The sequence below is a fragment of the Scleropages formosus genome, chromosome 13, assembly GCF_900964775.1.
Source record: "Scleropages formosus chromosome 13, fSclFor1.1, whole genome shotgun sequence".
Classification (NCBI taxonomy): Eukaryota; Metazoa; Chordata; class Actinopteri; order Osteoglossiformes; family Osteoglossidae; genus Scleropages; species Scleropages formosus.
Window position 1 is genome coordinate 9,149,453 of NC_041818.1, and position 17,789 is coordinate 9,167,241.

Consider the following 17,789-nt stretch of genomic DNA (forward strand, 5'->3'; position numbering starts at 1 on the left):
AGGACCGAAACCATTTTTTCACACAAAAACTTACAAAGTACTGGTTGTTGACTTGGCTGCATCTCAAATGACTAAGGCATTGCATTTAGATATTAAATGATTAAAACATTGCCTTTAAGGAATGTCTGTTGTTTTGAAAATGTTCGTTGGTTCAGAAAATGCATGTACTAGGACTGGTGAAAGCAACTGAGATGCTTCTTCAAAGCGACCTATGCTGTTAAACTGCTTACGATGGTTTCTCCTGTTCATACAGCTGAGTAATTTTTCCTGGAGAACATTGGGTTAAGGTCCTTGATCAAGAGTACCACAGCAGAAGGTAGGATTCAAACCTGGCTCTTTAGTGGAAGGAGGCAACTGTAACCATTACACTACACTACCTGCTGCCCTATGGTAGTGCATGGTAGACCTGTGGTATTCCACCTCAGTGGTATACTGTATTCCAAGTTGAAAATGAAGAACTACTTGCCATGCCTGAATTTTGTCAGAGGCATTTGGTATGTTTACCAGAAAGAGTGTTATTATTATAGCATAACATTCCTCAGGAATATAAATTAAATAATAATATGCAGCACAGAGCATCCTGGCTATTCTATTCAAAGGTCTTCCTTAGCTGTCAAATAAAGGCTACAGTGTCAAACTTCATCGCACTACTACTAAGTTACCCGCCATCCAGTTTTAAGTTATGGATAAAATGTTATGGAGTAAAAAACAAACACTAACTTGTTAGAAAGTGCATCCTGAGATAGATGGAGGAGTATGAGAATTGCCAGTTAGCTCGGGATCAGAGTGCTGGGCTGGACCACCGCTTCACCACTTGGATGGAAGAGTAAGGCAGGGATGGGAGGATGCTTTGATCAGACGATACCGACAGTATTGCCGCAATAACATTATGACGCTCTTTGCATACTGATGTTGTTTACTTCTGAATTCTCTTTATACAACACTGGTCCACACTTCAGATGAATTTCAGGCCGACCTTTATCTGTTTCTTTCCTGACAGTGTTTTTTCTAGTGCCGGGAACAGGCAACACATTGACTGTGCACAAGACAGCTAAATGCGCTGTCAAATTACAGACGAGGAAGTTTGAAATTAATCGTGGTTCTACACTGAAAAGAAATCCAGAGATGTAAAAATCCCTGGGATGACTGTACCCTCAGCAGCAGTTCAATTTTGACTGCAGATCTGAGCCGAATCAGAACTCATCTTCAAACCTTCAAACCGTTATTTATGTTTACTTCATGTTGAGATAAAAAAGCATGTTGGTTAAAATCTTTGCCTTTTTCTATCCTTCAAGACGTCATACTGGATTAATTAGTAGTATTATACTGAGCTTGTAATGAAAATCAGAATTAAATGAACTAACATTGTGATTTGACAGCTGCGATACTGTTGCAGCCCACATGGAGATCCAAGCGAGGGACCCTTGTGACAGGTTCTAGGGCACCGTTAGATCAAGCAGAAAGGCCTCTGGACATAACCGTCTGTAGGCATTGGGTGGTGGTCACTCATCGCTGGTTCATGTGCGTAGAACATGGCATAAGTACAACCGAAGCTTTACGTGAGGGCCGTGCGGGTGTGTAGACGTGTATCAGCCCGCTTAGATCCTGTTTATACACGTAGGCACAGTTGTGTGTGTGTGTGTTCTCAGTCTCCTTCTCATTTCAGTTACAGACACGGCTTACGAAGCGCTGTATGACAATTTCTTTTAGCATCATTTACCTGTTTTCCCACTGTTCTCCTCCCACATTTATTGGCAGCGTAAAGTTTCTGAAGAGTGACGTTGCTGCTGACAGCTTATTTTGGCGCATTGCTTAATAGAGCGAGAAATCCCCCGTACCCCATTTTCCACCCTGCTGTTTGTGCTCAGAGCCGTGTGTGGCTCTCCCCTTATCTCCCTCTCTGATGGCTCTTCCCCACCCTTGCGGTAGCGGTGAGAGAGAGCAGGCGTTGGAGAGGGAAAGAAAAATACCCAGAGTGCGGTGGTGCCTCCCCCTCCCCGGGGTTCTGTCTCTCGTTCTTGTCGCTCGTCCGTTGCAATGACAGAAAACTAGAGAACACCGTCCTCCTCCACACGTCTCTGCTCCCCTGTCCCTCTGTGGTGTCTTCTGCCATCGCTTAACTGCTGTATGTTGGTGCACTCCATGCTCATGTGCATTCCAGAAGTGACAGTGGGTGGCACCTGCGGACAACAAATATTTGTGCGCTGATTTGAACAAATCGAGACCTAATTTACTGTCCTCTATAAGTTCCCACTTCCAGACATGACAGTCAATATGTGCGTGACTCTTGGACTGTATTTGAATCTGCACTCATTACAATCTATGCAAATTATGAGGTTGTTTTTTGCATTGTTGCAACTACATCATCTTTTGAAGCTGCACTCATACTGTAATTACTGTACCTACTACACCGGTGACTTATCTGACTGTCCACCTCATCTGTGCTGAGGTGACAGGGCCTGTGTGACATTGTTCTTACACACGCACACATTTACATGCACTTAGACAGCATGACGGATAGCCACAAACACACTTACACTTTTCAGCTTACACATATATAAAACACAGGACGGCGCGGTGGTTCTGCTCTCTCAATACCTGGATGGAGTGGTTGGATATCGGTTTGATCTCTGTTTTCTCCCACGGCCCTAAGATATTTTTCCGGTGTATCGGTGACTCTAAAATTGCCCACAGTGAGTGTGTGTTACATTTCTCTTATGTATAAAGTTATGAATGATTAGTAGGGACTTCAGCACAGCGTATTGAGCACTCTAAGTTGTCTCGTACGTCAGATTTGGGCAAAAAGTTTCAGCTAATAGAATAAATGTGATAACTATTTAGAACCAGATATGAACAATAGAAGCAACATTGTTAATAACCCGCTATTTTTAAATGAGCACATTCAACAAAACTTCCAAACATTTAATGCAATATCTTGGCGATCTGGTGATACATACGGGCATTATTGTCTGGTCTTAGAGGAAAAAAAAATTGATGGAATGTTGAAAATTTCATAAATTTGTGAGCATTACCAAAACCGGATTTTTTTAGAGCATATAAGTGAGAACTAAGTAGATTTAACAGAATTTTCTGAAGATGGTCCTGCTATGATTATCTCAAGATCTGGACTCAGCATCGTTGAGGAAACAGTAGAATTACGACTTAACCTCATTGTACTGTGGAAACTGAACATCTGCCTTGCTCCAGGTCAAGGCTCAATCAAAGGAGAAAAGGTTTTACACTACTTGTATGCCATTGTTTCCACTTGTCCTAGGCAGGGTCGCATCAGTCCAGAGAATATCTCAGAGGCATCGGGTGGTAGAAGAGGCAAGATACATGCTGGATAGGACACCGCTCCATTGCAAGGTGGCCACACACATTCACAGTCAACTGGCAAACTAGAGCCACCAGTTCAGCTGATAGGCAGGTTTTTGTACTGTGGGAGGAAACCAGAGCACCCAGAGGAAATTCATGCAAACGCCACGCAGACAGAATAGGGATCGAACACAGAAAATGTTCAGAATTCAGGCTGCGTGAGGTACCTGCGTCTACTCCGAACGAAGCCATCGGTTCATGTTAACAGAAGCTGACGCGGTGAGGAACGAGTTGAATTAAACGCATCTAAACCACATTAAAAGAGAAGCGGTGGGATGCAGTGAGCGAGGGAAGAGAGACACAGATTCGAAAGGCCAGGAGTAATTGTGAGGGTGCAGAATGAGGAGCGGGGAGGGACGGAGCGCACCCGGGGTATGGGGTAGAATGCTGATTGACAGTTTGAAGCTTCTTTGGTTGACTTCCACCCCATCTCCCCAGCCTGGGTGAACTTCCTGTCAGCTGACAAAAGGCAACCAAAGATTCTTGCTCTAGTAAACGCCGCAGGCATACACACATGCCCACAGATAAGATACACCCTCAAAAACAGGCTTTTTCCGCAGCCAGCCCAACAACAGCAGCAGACGTACACCCCGCACGTTCGGACCGCGGTACAGCTCGGTCTCTCGCAGAAGCACAGAGCAACATGTATCGGCCTTTAAACCTCTAAAGAGATACAGTGTACTTTATCACCAAGACACACACACGCACACATACGCTCCCGTAGACGCAGACCACAAACACTGTGACTCATTCACCACTCGAGATTTTGACTCTTGTAAACAATACAATGAGAAATACCACACCGAGAGAGATGCCCTGTCACACAAACCCTGCCGCACACGTACATATCTGCGCACATGCACACACATGTACCGGTGCCCACGCGCACCTCTGGGCCCAGTACGTTTGAGATACGGATATTACAGCTTCGTATGTATCAGCAGCGTGACCCCGGTCCGCCGTGTTTTACGGTGATCGTAAATATGACAGGAAAAAGTGCGAGTGTGTAAAGGCGTGGCAGACGAGAAGAGAAGGAGTCGGGGGAGGATATCAGAAAGATAAACAAACCAGATAACACATAAAACGCTCAGCCTCTGCTCATGAAAGTCTTAACCAAACCAAAATGTAACCTGTCAATTTTTCCTCTGACAAATGATCTGACACTTGTTTTTTTTTTTAAATACGACCCAAAATGTAACCGGTGATAAGACAGGTAATGACAGTTTCGTGTATTTGTAGCCCCGATAGAAATTTATTTGTTGTCTCGGGATTTACTGGTGTCAGAGAAAATATCGGGCACGTCATCAAGTGAAATATATCTCTATTTACATTTATTCATTTAACGGACGCTTCTCTCCAAAGCAACTCGCAATGTTAAGGTTACAATTATTTACCCATTTATACAGCTGGGTAATTTTTACTGGAGCAATTTAGGGTAAGTACCTTGCTTGAGGCTACTACTGCTGGAGTGGGGATCAAACCTGCAACCTTTGGGCTCAAAGGCAGTCGCTTTATACTTACGTACAGTATATGTAACTGATACCGCTAATACTTTCGCTTTAAATGTTGAAACCCTTTGGGAATTTTTAAAAGAAAAACGCCGACTTCTGAAAATAATAGCAGTTGTTTTACTTGTTAAAAAGCAGTGCTTAGAGCTGCCAGCTTTGACCTCGAAGGACCTGGGTTCAAATCCCACCTCCTGCTCTGGTACCTTTGAGCAAGGCACTGCTTCCATGAGTGGTTCCACTAGAAAATTAGCCCGGTGCGTAAATGGTTAGGTCCTTGTTCAGCAGCTTAACATTTTGGAGGAAAGTGTAATTAAGGTTCTGGTTTCAACTCTTTCCCACCTTCTCTCTCCAACAATATTCAGTAAATAAAATTGGGAGCACAGTCATATCCTAGAATTACTCGATTCTGCAAACGTATCCTTCATCAGCTGATTATATTTTAGGTTTTTACGTTGACAGTAAGACCCTTTGTTCTGCGCCCCATTCCGTGCACCTGCGGTGGGTAGAGGTCTTCTAGCTCAGCCTTCGCAACCTTGAGAGGAAGACTCTTTAAAGGCAGACAGAGAGGGCATGAAGTGGCGGTTTTTTGTCTTCTTCACCGAAAAAAAACAGCGCTTTGGCAAGATCAGAGCAAGGAGTCGCCCACAACATGATCCACGTTGGACTGAAATGCTTAAGAAGCCTATGGCAGGAGTGACCCTGTTTCATTAGGTTGCCTTATTAATATCAACTCAATATTTTGTTTTCTTAGCAGGAACTGTCATCTTTATACTTTGCATTTATTTCAGTACTTTTCTGATGCTTGTGTGTAAAGCACGGAGAGGCTTTAAATTCAAAGCCATTTCTACAGCTGAGTAAGTGCTATATGGGCGCATGTTTTTTAATAAAGCGCGTTAAAACTAAGTACTCTAATCGAGCGGTGTACAGCGTAGTAGCTCCTGTGACAAACCGATTTCCCATTCGGCTCCATAGGCGCCTAAGTGAATTACGGCCAATGTTTTCGCATTATCTAAATCTAGTGTTTCTTCACTATCGCAATGGACATTCTTGTTTTTTTTTTTTTTTTTTCCCGCGAAACTTTTTTTGTGGATGTTGTGGACTTGGAGAGCTGACAGGGGATGCGATGGGCTGTCAGTCACCGAGCCTTCGGTTCTGAACGTGTCCTAGACTCCACCGCACGTGGAGTGTTGCCCATGCCGGCTAAGATGAATTATGAGTGAGAGACACAAAAGCAGAAGGGGGGGGGGGGGGACAAGGAGCAAGGGAGACCTGTGACTATTTGTTCACCCCAGGATGTGGTTTTCATTTGGGGGAGATGGGGGGGGATGGGAAGGTGAGATCATCTCTATGGCAACCGAGAAGTTACATTTTGATCCCACACCTGGTACCGAAGAGGGTACGTCTATGAGTCTGCGTGTGTACGTGTGCGCGTTCGTGTGCGGAGTGGGCGGGAGCGCATCTATGACAGCATACGTGCGTGTTTGTACATTTATGTGAGCCATCGAAAGGGTTAGATCGCACAGGTGCCTAGAGTGTTTGTGTCATGCCAGTCACACCGATGGAAAGGAAGGGAAGAAAGAGCAAAGCCCACGCCCTGGAACGCAGCGAGAGGGACTGGGAGACGGGGTAAACGCGTGAGTATAGCCCAAGTGGAGGGCGCTGAGGGCGAGAGGAACACATAACTGTAAAAGGAGAAGGAAAGGGGATGGGGAGAGACTAAATGGAGTAACCGGTGTAAGGAGAAACGGAGGCATCGGCGCTTGTGAGGAACCAAAGGCCAAGAGGTATTTTATCAGTAATCAACCTCAAGAACTTATGAACTATCGTATTTAATCACTTCTCCTTCGCCTCTCTCTAGTGACTCAAATCATATGCTGGCCTATTTAGGCGAGAAAGAGAAAGAAAGAAGAAGGGGCACAGAGCCATGATGTGGAAAGACCTGCAGACCTGCACACATAGGTCTGCTGTCGCTGTTGCTGCGTCGCTGTTTACAGTGAATATTTCTCAGTTACAGCTGATCATTTCAAATGTGGTTCTTCGCGCCTCTACGGCACACGAACTCACTGGCTGAGTTGTGCGAGCGGGGCAGTGAGCGCCCTCTCGGAGGTCCACACTTGTACGGTTGACACTTTCTGCATCGCGGGCAAAAAGCGTGCGGAGAACTCGTGCGCGCAGATATTTCGCCGTCTAACTTTTCAAAAAACGGTGGGTTACGTGGAAGAGGTAAGCATAAATTTTCGCGGGACACAGTGAACCGATTTTAAATGTGTCTTAACAAGTACTTAAAATACCTTAGATGAAGGTACAGGGAGCGAACAGTTTTACAGGGCGATAAATCATGGTAGCAAGCAGTAATATAAGTGCAAAAAATATTTGTGCATGAAACTGGGGCGCTGTGGTGTCGTATCAACCCGTTAAAATTTACCGACTTGATGTAAAAATGTAAAAACAGTCAAATTTATTGATGCTTGGCTTCGATATCAGTATATTAGGAAAATACGGTAGTTTGTGCTATCGGACAATAATAGAAATGATGTGATGAAAATAAAAATATGATGAGCATAAAACTCCGCAAGTGGCGTGCGCAGGACGATAGTACAGAGTATGCTTTAGATGGTGTGTTGTGGTAATGACGCTCTTGACTACGGTAAAATGCAAGGACAAAAAGAAAAGGAGAATATGATTTTTTTTTTTTTTTTCCAGATTTACTCTGTTTCAGAATTACCTGTCGATAGTTAGATAATCATCTTTCTGAAAAAAATGTGTGAAATAAAGACTTCCTTCGCATAAACAGAGCGATGAAGTGATGCGGAGAAGAGGACAAAGGAATGAATGCACGAGGGTTTCCACAAACACAGACACACAGGAACACGCTTACTCGAAAAGAACTTAAAGCTTGATTAAACAGTCAAAGCGAAGGATGTCATGAAGGCGGAGCCAAAATAGAGTAAAGAAGAGTAAACTCTAAAGGTAACGGAACTGCTGTACAGTTGCACGACGGTACGCTTTAAAAGTGTTGAACAAACGTCAATATCGGTGGAGGAGGTCTCGCCGCGCTGAAGAAGACGGGTTCAGCTTTGGCCGCGGTTCTGTTTCTTGTCCGATCCGTTGTGACCCATTCGATTATTTCTAATGGTTTTTACCTCCTGCTCAAGCAAAAACGAAGTCCGGTTCAACACACGTTTATTTGACCGAACATGATGTCAATTATCAGACCAGAGTCAAAGAGATGTCTGGAAAATGTCATTCATCCTCATGGACGGAAAACGTCACTAGAGACAAAATTGCAGCGCTTCAGACCTCTAAAGGACTCTTTCTCAGTTGACTCTGGTCTATAACCCCAGTCTCATTCTACATTTTGTTTTTCTTTCAGTTCTGCAACACCATGTGCCTCCTGGCCTCGTTCCTTTCTCTTCAGTAGAGGGCAGAGCCACAGACGGGTCTCTACTATGGGGGAGCGGACAATTCTGGAGCCTCAGGATACCCCTTCTCACCATGGGCTCTTCTACCCTTTGGCCAAAGCTCAGCAACATGGGCAACTCTACTGCCATGAGGGCCAGGATGCCATTGGGCAGCTGGAGGGCATAGCGGAAACCAGCGGCTCTCATAATAATCCGAGCGTCTTTGGGGGCCGTGGTGACGGCGGGTGCACGTCTGAGGACCACGCAACGTTCAGCAGCTGGATTAGTCCTTCCCTGGTCCACATGCACATGGACTTCAGCACCGGGGGCCTAGGCGATGGGTTGGGAAGAGGGAAGCGTCAGAGCTCCTCGGAGCTGCTGCCCAGCTGGCGGCCCGCATACTGCCACCACGGGGGGTGTAACGTGGAAGGAGTCATCTGTGAGCAGAAGCTGGACTCGTTTTCCGAAGCGTTCTCCAGGCGGAACGCGGCCTTGCTTCAGAACGGGGGTCGAGGGGTGATTTTTACATCTGGATCGGGAGTGGGAGCAGGCAGGGCGAGCGGCGGTCTCAGTGTGACCAGGGTGGTCACAGACCCTGCTGCCCCTCCAACCCCTCCGACAACACACTCCTCACCACTCCTCCTCTGCCCGCCGCCGACCCCCCTCTCCCTGGCCTCTCTCGCGCCTTCGAGAAACACTCCTCAGTTCCCGGCAGCACAGGTGACGCAGTCGCTGCAGCTGGATGCCGACTTCAACTCCGAGCAGTCCTACTACACCTCACACACCCAGACGCACACACATCCACCCCATTCTCCAGCCACCGCGCTCACGGGAAAGTGCCCTCCTCTGCAGTGGGGGCAGCATACAGGAGACCCAGGTGCAGCAGCAGAACCTTCTCAACCTCAGCCCCAAGACAAGGACTCAAACCCCTCCATCGTTTACCCCGGAGATCCAGAATTCGCCTTGAGACAGCCGGCCTCCACCCACCAGAACGAGTACAGCATTCCAGGTACGGGGCTGTGCCGGGTGGTCCTTTGTTGGTACTGACGCAAGGTGGGGGCACTACAGGGTGCTTGACCGTGGTGAGCTTTCATTCGTGCCGCCATAGTGGGCGATGTCGAGCAGTTCCGGAGGGGCTTTTGTTCTTGGGTTTTGCTGAGCTGATCATTTATTGCCTGGTGATTTCCTACATTGCGTTAGGTAATATTGCGTGGAGTGGTTCTTGATGGAATTTTGCTCCTAACGGACGAACGTACAACTGACACACGAGAACAGAGCGCCGTGTTCCCCAACCTTACGAAGGTAATGCAGTCTGGAAAAACCCTTTGTAACGCGAACTCTCGTAACTCGAAGGCGCGATTCTCATTCGTTTCGGTGGTAAAAATCTGTGTGGGTTCCTGAGCCCCAAACGTGACACCAATTTATGAAAGAGTAAAATGGATACTTACTTTAGGAGTTTACACTACATAACAGGGTAGTTGCCCTTTATTACTATTACTCTTTCATTTGTTATCATACTTTATGGCTGTCCACCTGTGCTCCTTCAGCTCTTTCGTAGCTGTTATATATCATATGCTTAAGAAAGGCGCACAAACAAAACGCACATACGTATGATACTCAGCGTTTATGTATTAACGAAACCTTTCGTGCAAAAAACAGGCAGAGCAGCAAAGACAAACCGATGAAAACAATACAAAGGAATTTACGCTGACCAGACAAACTACACACACACACACACACACACACATTGACTGAAACTACTTGTCCCAAGTGGGGTCACAGCGAACCGGAGCCAGACCCGGCAACACAGGGCGCAAGGCTGGAGGGGGAGGGGACACACCCAGGACAGGATGCCAGCCCGCTGCAAGGCATCCTAAGCAGGTCTTGAACCCCAGACCCACCAGAGAACAGGACCAAACCTGCTGCGCCACTGTGCACAAACTACCCAGCTTTAAAAATGGGTAAATCATTGTAGGCGGTGTTAGAGGGAAACGTCTGGTGATCGAGTAAATGTATAATGTAAATGTGAACTCGACATGGTGTCTCACGGTGTCTCGGCTGCACCCTTTGTTGTGGGTTCGATCCTCAATCAGTCTACGTGTAGTTTGCACGTACTCCCACGGTCCACACGGGTTTCAGCCAAACTGCTGACTTTAAATTGCCCGTTGTGTACGTACGCATGTACGACATTGCTCTGCTCTATCGACGGGTCAGTGGGTTTGCGGCGTTCGGTGCGGCGTGTCTAACACCGTGAGTCATCTCGGATGAAGGTGTCAGTAAACAGTAAAGGAGTAAATGTCAAGGTAAATGCCTCATGCTGCTCATCTGTTGGGAGGAGCGTGAAATCCAAAATCCAAGAAACGCCTCTTAAACTGAAGTAGGGGTATTAAATGAAACTCATAACTCGAATGAGGTATCTTGAGGTATGACTGTGCAGCTGTTTTGGACTTCAGACTGGCAGTTCTCTTTAGAATAGCGGTCAGCAAGGCTCATCTTGGAGGCTGTGACGGTGGCTATTACGACTTTTGTTACATCCTTCACCGTGGAAGCGGTTTCGCCTAATCTAATCGTTTAAATGTTGCGCTTGAAATACACAACTGAATGTCAAATCAAACGTAAAAGCCGTTTCCGTGTCGTCGTGCTTCTGAAAGAACGTGGCGGATTGCTTTTCGCAGTTTGCAGGTCCAGTTGGCCGGGCGAGTGGCCACCTCTCGTTTTTTACCGTACTTTGGTAATCGACCCCAGTCTTGTTCTGCACGCTTGTACGTGAAGGGAAGAAAAGGCTAGAAATATGACATGCAGCATAGTGAACAGTGGTACTATTGCTGTACATATCATGAGGGGCAGTAATTATTTGTGTGCGGCATCATAGTGTTTACCCCTTTCGGTTAGCTCTTTCATTGATGATGGTGCTTTGTGGATTCTGTGTGATGAAGGATGCGAGTGATGCTGAAACGCCTCCTCCAACTCTCCCTCTTTTTTTTTTTTTTTCTTGTTCAGATCATTGCCTTCAGACACCCATCAACTCTCCCCAAGGCCAGTACCCATCATCCTGTGCCTCCTTCCTGCCAGACCCTAACACCCCAGCCACCACTGATCAGATGGCACCCTGGCACCTGGTCAGTCTGCGGTTACACACATGGCAATTTTATGGGATGCTTCTATTTAATATCTTTATTCTAGCTTCTTTACATCCTTCACCTTACAGCGGTCCTTGTTTTTTTATATTATTTCCACGTCTGGTAACACCCTGTTTGTTCCATATGGTTGTTGTCATAGTGCATATATCTCGTTAGCTACCCATGCAAGTGACATACAAATACGAAAAGAAGTAAATAAGAAGTGCCTTCCTGTGACTGTAGGGAGAACTTGTTCATTACCGCGTTTCTACCTGTACACACAATTGTACAAAACCAGTTGTAACTGCAGCATCTGTTTCTCCTTTCTGGTAGGAGGCAGCAGATAGAGACTGTGTCCTGCCCTGCACCCCTCTGCCCCCCCCGAGCTGCCCCCAGGGTGAAGGAGCCAGGGCTGGAGCTGAGGAAAAGCTCTGTTTGGGGTCTCCATCCACAGGGAGCTGGCCGCAGAGCCCTCTGAACATGCAGGTACACACACCGCTTCTGTGGTCTTGCTAACTGGCCGCTACTGGAGTCCATGGCATTTTGTGGGTTGGCAGAGACACCACTTCCCCTGTCCTCTTTGTCCCTTCCTGCAGAGCACACCACTGGCCATCTACACCGGACTCCCCTTCCCCAGCATCCTCCAAGCTGGAAGAACCCTGGAGATGGACTGGTCTGGAGCACCTCCCCACTACACCCCCCGCCCCATGTTGAACCCTCAACGCAGGGGCTCTGGTCTGTACTGCAGCCTGCTGCCTACTGTGCACCTCCATTCCCAGCATGGTGAGTTGCTGACCCCTCCATTTCTTCCTCTGCTGCTCCCGGTTTTGTGCCCATCTGCTGGGCACAGAGCAAGGGGTGTCAGTTTTTATGCGGAAAAAGGTGATATGTTTCACGGGGATGCGTTTCCCTTGGTAGCATGTGAGAGTGCTTGTGAAAAACAGGTACGAGATGCTGTTGCGTCATGTAGCGAATGTCATGCTGCTCTCTCGATGGTGTATGTGTAGTAAATGACTGCTCGTGGTGTGCTTTCACAGGCAACCAGGGGAGCCTGTGGCCTGAAGAGGGGGAAGACTGTTTGCCTCTCCCGTAAGCATGTCCGTGTGTCTGCGACCCTCTCGATCTTTACCGTCGCTCTGCTTTGCTGGCAGAGAGAAACACAACCCAAGCGGCCCTGCAATGCGTATTCCTCTTACAGAACGTAATCGCGGGGCTTATTCCTCAACTTTGAATCTTACTAATCCCATTCAAGCTAAGAAGTACTCAGCATCTCTCTCGCGTCAACCTTCCGAGTGAGGTTTCGGAGACAGCGAGCCACACTTCGCCTCTTGCTCCTCTAGAGAACTACTGTGTTTCGCGAACCCCCTATCCCCAGCTTTGTTCCGTTTTGCTCCTTCAGGGAGGTGAACGTCGGTCCAGCATTCCAGACAGAGCTGCCCGAGGTACGGGGGAGCATGGATGCTGACATGTGGCTGGAAGAACCCCCCAGGGAGGAGCTGTTGTGGAAACCGTGGGAGGAGCTGGAAGAGAATGACAAAACGCTGGAACAAGGTAACAAGTACAGCAGTTCAAGTGTCTTCAAGGATGCTCACTGATCAGCGCTCATGTCCAATATGTGTCTTCATGGAGTTTGGTTTGTCTCTCTCCGTAGTCCTAGCAGAGTCGCACATCCATGGTGAATATTTCAGAAATGCAGATATACCATGGCTGACAGTTACAGTGCTGTGAGGGTGGACTGTACCGTCTGTTTGACCACCTCCGCCTCTGCTCCTTGTCAGTGGAGATCTTTCTGGACCTGTGCAGTTCCAGTGCAGTTCCAGGAGGGGGAACCAACATTGAGCTTGCCCTACACTGCCTTTCCCGTTGCCAGGGTAACATACTGGTACGAGTCCAGAGCAGAAGCAAGCCTTCCCTTGCTTACTTCAATCTGATTTACCTAACACCCAGACATCCATCTGTACACCCTCAGTGCAAATCTAACTACTTTCTCTTACTACCTAACCAGCACGTTCAATGTACTTTGTTTTTGAGACTTACTCACGCTAAGATAAGTTATTTTTTTTCTCCAGTAATTCAGTTTTATTAACTTAGGTTTTTTTATACTGCAACTGATGCCAACGTTTTCTTCTTGCCTTTATTTTTCTTTTTCTTTCTTCTCATCTTATCTTTCAGCGATTATGCTTTACTCTATTTTTTTATATCGTGAGGAGTTATTTTTGTTTATAGATATTGGATACTGCTGACACTTGCTTAGTTAATTTTGCCTTAAAGAGTATTTTGGATAATGTATATTTTTTTCTTTCTCCTTTTATGAACATTAATCCTCTACGGTAACCTGGCTCATTTTAATTCTTTTTTTCATTCTCTGTGATGTCTCTCTCTTCATCTCACTCCTGTCATCTCTACCTATCTCATTCCTTCTTCTTTTCTCTCAGGCTGCTGTGGAGATGTTGCTCTTGTCTACACCTTCATTCTCAGGAGACTACCATTACTGTGGTAAACATTACACCTGTGACCATTCACCCCAATCTCCATACTTTCCATTATTTTGTTGTAACAAAATTCTTTTGTTCTGTGATATAGAAAAGAGCTCAGCCCCTACTAAGAAAGAAGATATCTTTAATTTCAAATCCTTAATACATCACTCAAAATATCTTGGACATACGAAATAAAATTACAGACTGCGTCCCTCCAAATTTGCCTGTCCCTCTTTGTGCAGGTAGCGATGTCTGGATGCTGAGTGAGCGAAGACTATTTAATAAAGCATTTGCCATCTACAGTAAAGACTTCTCCCTCATACACAATATGGTAATTTTCTTTCTCTTCTCAAAGCTTTATTTGCTAAAGTAAAAATAACATTTTCATAGCTTTGCCCGACGTAATTTACTTAAAATGTATTTTTCTTAAAACGGTTAACGGAGTGGTCTGGAAAACAATCTGTAAGGAGGAAGGAGAAGAAAAAGAAAACAATTTGGATTATCTTGGACTGCCCCTGGAGACAGGTGTGCTCAAGCGATCCAGGCTTGTTATGCAGTGCTCTGCCGAAGGAACATGTATATGTGTGTGTGCGTCTCAGGTGAAGACAAAGCGTGTGTCCCAATGTGTGGAGTTCTATTACCTCTCAAAGAAGATTCCAGAACAGCAAAGGAAGCAAAGGGAGAGGGAGAAGCTGTCAGAGGGGGAGCTCAGCGGTGCGATGGAAAGTGCTGTAAGTATTGCTTCTGCAGCCGCTGCTAATCCTGAACAGGTAGGAGGCGCCGTGGCACTCGCTGCCGTGTCCCATAAGCCAATGCTACATACTCCAGGGCCTGGGGCTTCTCTGTAAACTCATGTCAGGCAAATTTATTAAATAAACGTGTAACCGACCTTTGGGAAGCTTCATTTCATGCAGGAAAATCAGAGAATTACTTTTGAAAAATTTTATAGTAAGCTTACATAGCACTCAGTTGTATTTAAAATTAGTAATACAAAGCTAGCTGCTGCATTTGCAAGTATAGAAATAAGAACAGGTGCACTTCAGTGCAAAGGCATGATAAGGCATTGCTGTAGGTTGAGGTGCGGGGTTACACCGCTGTCTTTTCGAATTTTTGCTAAACCTTTAACAGACAATATTCAGCACAGGATGACTTTGCGCTTATGTGCCGAGCTCAGTTTGCTGGTGAAGCCTAGTGCACATTTTTCGAGAAATAACCTTTAAGAGAGGATGGAGCACAGCATGCACCGTGTTTCGTACACATCTTGGCGGTTTGACATTAATGAGGACTGTACAGTAAACGTTTGAGGTTAACCATCAATCGCACTAAATTGCTTTGAAAAAAACCTTTATCAGCCAAGGCTCAGTAAACTCAATTCACTTCATTGCACCTTTTTCATGAAGCCTGAATTGCATTTGGCAAAATGTTAAGGATTATGCTCCTTATACTTTTGCATGAAAATGAGCATCATTATCTGTTGATTACAGGTGTTTCCAACCTCAGAGCTCATGGTGAGACCTCGGGTGATGGACGGGTTGATGCCAAGCAATTCTCTGGCTACCAGCTTCCCATGCAAGCAGTGTGGAAAGTACGTGTTACTAATCTCAGAATTGTTTGTATGGGTTCTAAGAGTATCATCCTGTCGATATTGCGGTGATGCTCTTTCTTCAGACACTATCATCATTTCTCTTCCAGCCCTTTTATTGCACACTTCACTCACACATAGTTTTTAGCACTCAACTTTACTTAAACATCTCCACCATATTACAGTATCGCAACAAAACAGTGAATAGCAAGGAGTGGTTGCATGTCTAACAAATATGACAACAGAAGACTCATCTCTTCCATACAGGATGTTTTATAAAATCAAGAGCCGCAATGCCCACATGAAGATCCACAGGCAGCAGCAGGACGACTGGAGAGAGCGTGACAAGCACCCTACGTTAGCGCAGAACCTTAACCAGGCCCGGCTGACCTTTCTGCAAAACTCCAACAGCCATGTGGGTGCCTTGAGCAACCCCAGCCTCAGCTCCACTCCTGTGCCTATGTACGCTCCTCCTCCAACCTGGGACCCGTTTGACATTCCCTCCGACCCCAGCACTTTCTACTACGATGCAGAGAGTAAAGTGGTGCTGAGCATGGCGGGAGGACCCAAAGGCCAAATTCGCTGGCAGTGATATCCAGTGTTTTTCTCCAAAGTTTTTCTTTGCCAGTTTTTTTACAAGCATGCATATGTAATCATTCTGAGTGCTGACCACATCAGCTCTCATTTGAAGTTGCACTGACAGTATCACGTATGCAGCTACGCAGCAAACTCGTGGACATGTAGCGGCTCTGCTTTGCACTACCTACTGGTCTAGACAGTAGTAGCGTCGTTAAGTACTCTTTGTCGGAGTAGCTGACTCTTTTTTTAAAACAGTATTTCAGTTTTGAAATTTTCCTTTGGGCATTTACATTTGTGAACATTTTCAGAACCTGTAAAATATTTGTTTCTGTGAACCATTGGGCACTGGTGATAATAAGTTACGGTCGGAGGTACAGCTTCTAAGAAAATTCTCAGTTGTAGTACCGGACTGCTTGTCCAAGTTAAAGATCACTTGTTTATTACAGCTGTTATTGCTTTACATCAGATGTGGCCAAGCCTGATCCTGGGGCACCACAGTCCAAGGGTTTTTTCAGAGAAACTATTTTAAATGGCTCCTAAATTATACCTGAAATAGGAGGTGAAACAGCTGAGCTAAAGCAAAAACCAGCATATGACCTGTCCGTGAAGAATGGCACTTATTTAAGGTCTTTGAGAAGAAAGATCTTTGTTTGCCTCGATTAGGCTAAAAACGTGTCTCACGTCTCACAAAATTAACAAATGAGAAAATTTGTGTTTTATTAGCTAGTTTCTTTAGCTTGATCAAGCACAGATTCATTCAGCACAACGGACAACTTCTCCAGCGGCCCATAATGAACTTGTTCGGTTTAATGCGATTTGAACCAGAGTGACCCGGACAACTTAATTCAATGCAGAACACAGAGGTCCGCCAGGATCAGGACTCACAACTGCTGCTGTGTCTTTAGTAAAAAAAGAAACAAATAAGTAGTTTGTACCTTCAAACATTAAGGTCAATTTATGAGGACAAGAAGCGTTGGAGTGTCTGCATTAATGTCAGGGTTTTTTTTTTTTTTTTTTTTACTTTAGGTCAAGTATGTACGACTGGTGAACAAACGTGTATGTGGGTGTCAGTAAATCTCCACCTCTCACATACTTCCAGGTATTTTTTTTCATGTCGTTATATGCTGGCCAGGGTGAAAAAGCGTTTTCATTTTTTTAACTCTTAAATTTTTGATGCATTGTGTGTACCGCTGCAAGGCTACAGTACAACCTACAAGTCTGCAATATTAAGGTGGCATCTATCACCTTTAGATTTATATCCTGAGAACTTTTTTTTTTTGTAAAAAACATCTTTCAGAGAAAGATAATAAATATTTAATTAAAAGTTACTTTTGATACGTTTTATTAATTATTCATAGTGACTCCCTGCTTTCTCATTTTTCATCTTTGTCGTTTTTATTGCAACACTTTTTTTGCATTTTTAAAGCAACGCCTACCAGAAACAACGTTGTACTAACACTATATTAACATTAATAATACAAAACATCAAAATGTCAATTGTTTCAGCAAAATTAAAACTTCATCTGTCTGGCCACATATTGTCTGTGGCGAAAAAAAAACCGTTGGGAGCAGTGGTGGATTCAACCAAGTACATTTTCACGGGGGGGTTCGTGAAAATGAGAAACGGCTTTTATTATAATTGTTTCTGAGCACATGCACACAAAAGAGAAGTACTCCTTTATTATTTTCTCTTTCCGTTTGATCATGCAAAGTGTAGAACTCAAAATCTCACAGTAACAAATTATATG

General features: G+C 45.3%; 1 protein-coding gene across 1 annotated transcript; it reads left to right on the forward strand.

Annotated features, from left to right (window-relative positions):
• Positions 1 to 300: 300 nt before the first annotated feature.
• On the forward strand, positions 301 to 17,300 carry LOC108925195 (transcriptional-regulating factor 1). Its single transcript, XM_018736990.2, has 13 exons — positions 301 to 316; positions 8,257 to 9,293; positions 11,285 to 11,403; positions 11,737 to 11,889; positions 12,000 to 12,186; positions 12,441 to 12,492; positions 12,803 to 12,954; positions 13,182 to 13,285; positions 13,839 to 13,899; positions 14,123 to 14,211; positions 14,480 to 14,611; positions 15,365 to 15,465; positions 15,730 to 17,300. Exons 2-13 carry the CDS (start codon positions 8,333 to 8,335, stop codon positions 16,052 to 16,054), a joined length of 2,436 nt encoding a protein of 811 aa, XP_018592506.1. The 5' UTR covers positions 301 to 316; positions 8,257 to 8,332; the 3' UTR covers positions 16,055 to 17,300.
• Positions 17,301 to 17,789: the final 489 nt, after the last annotated feature.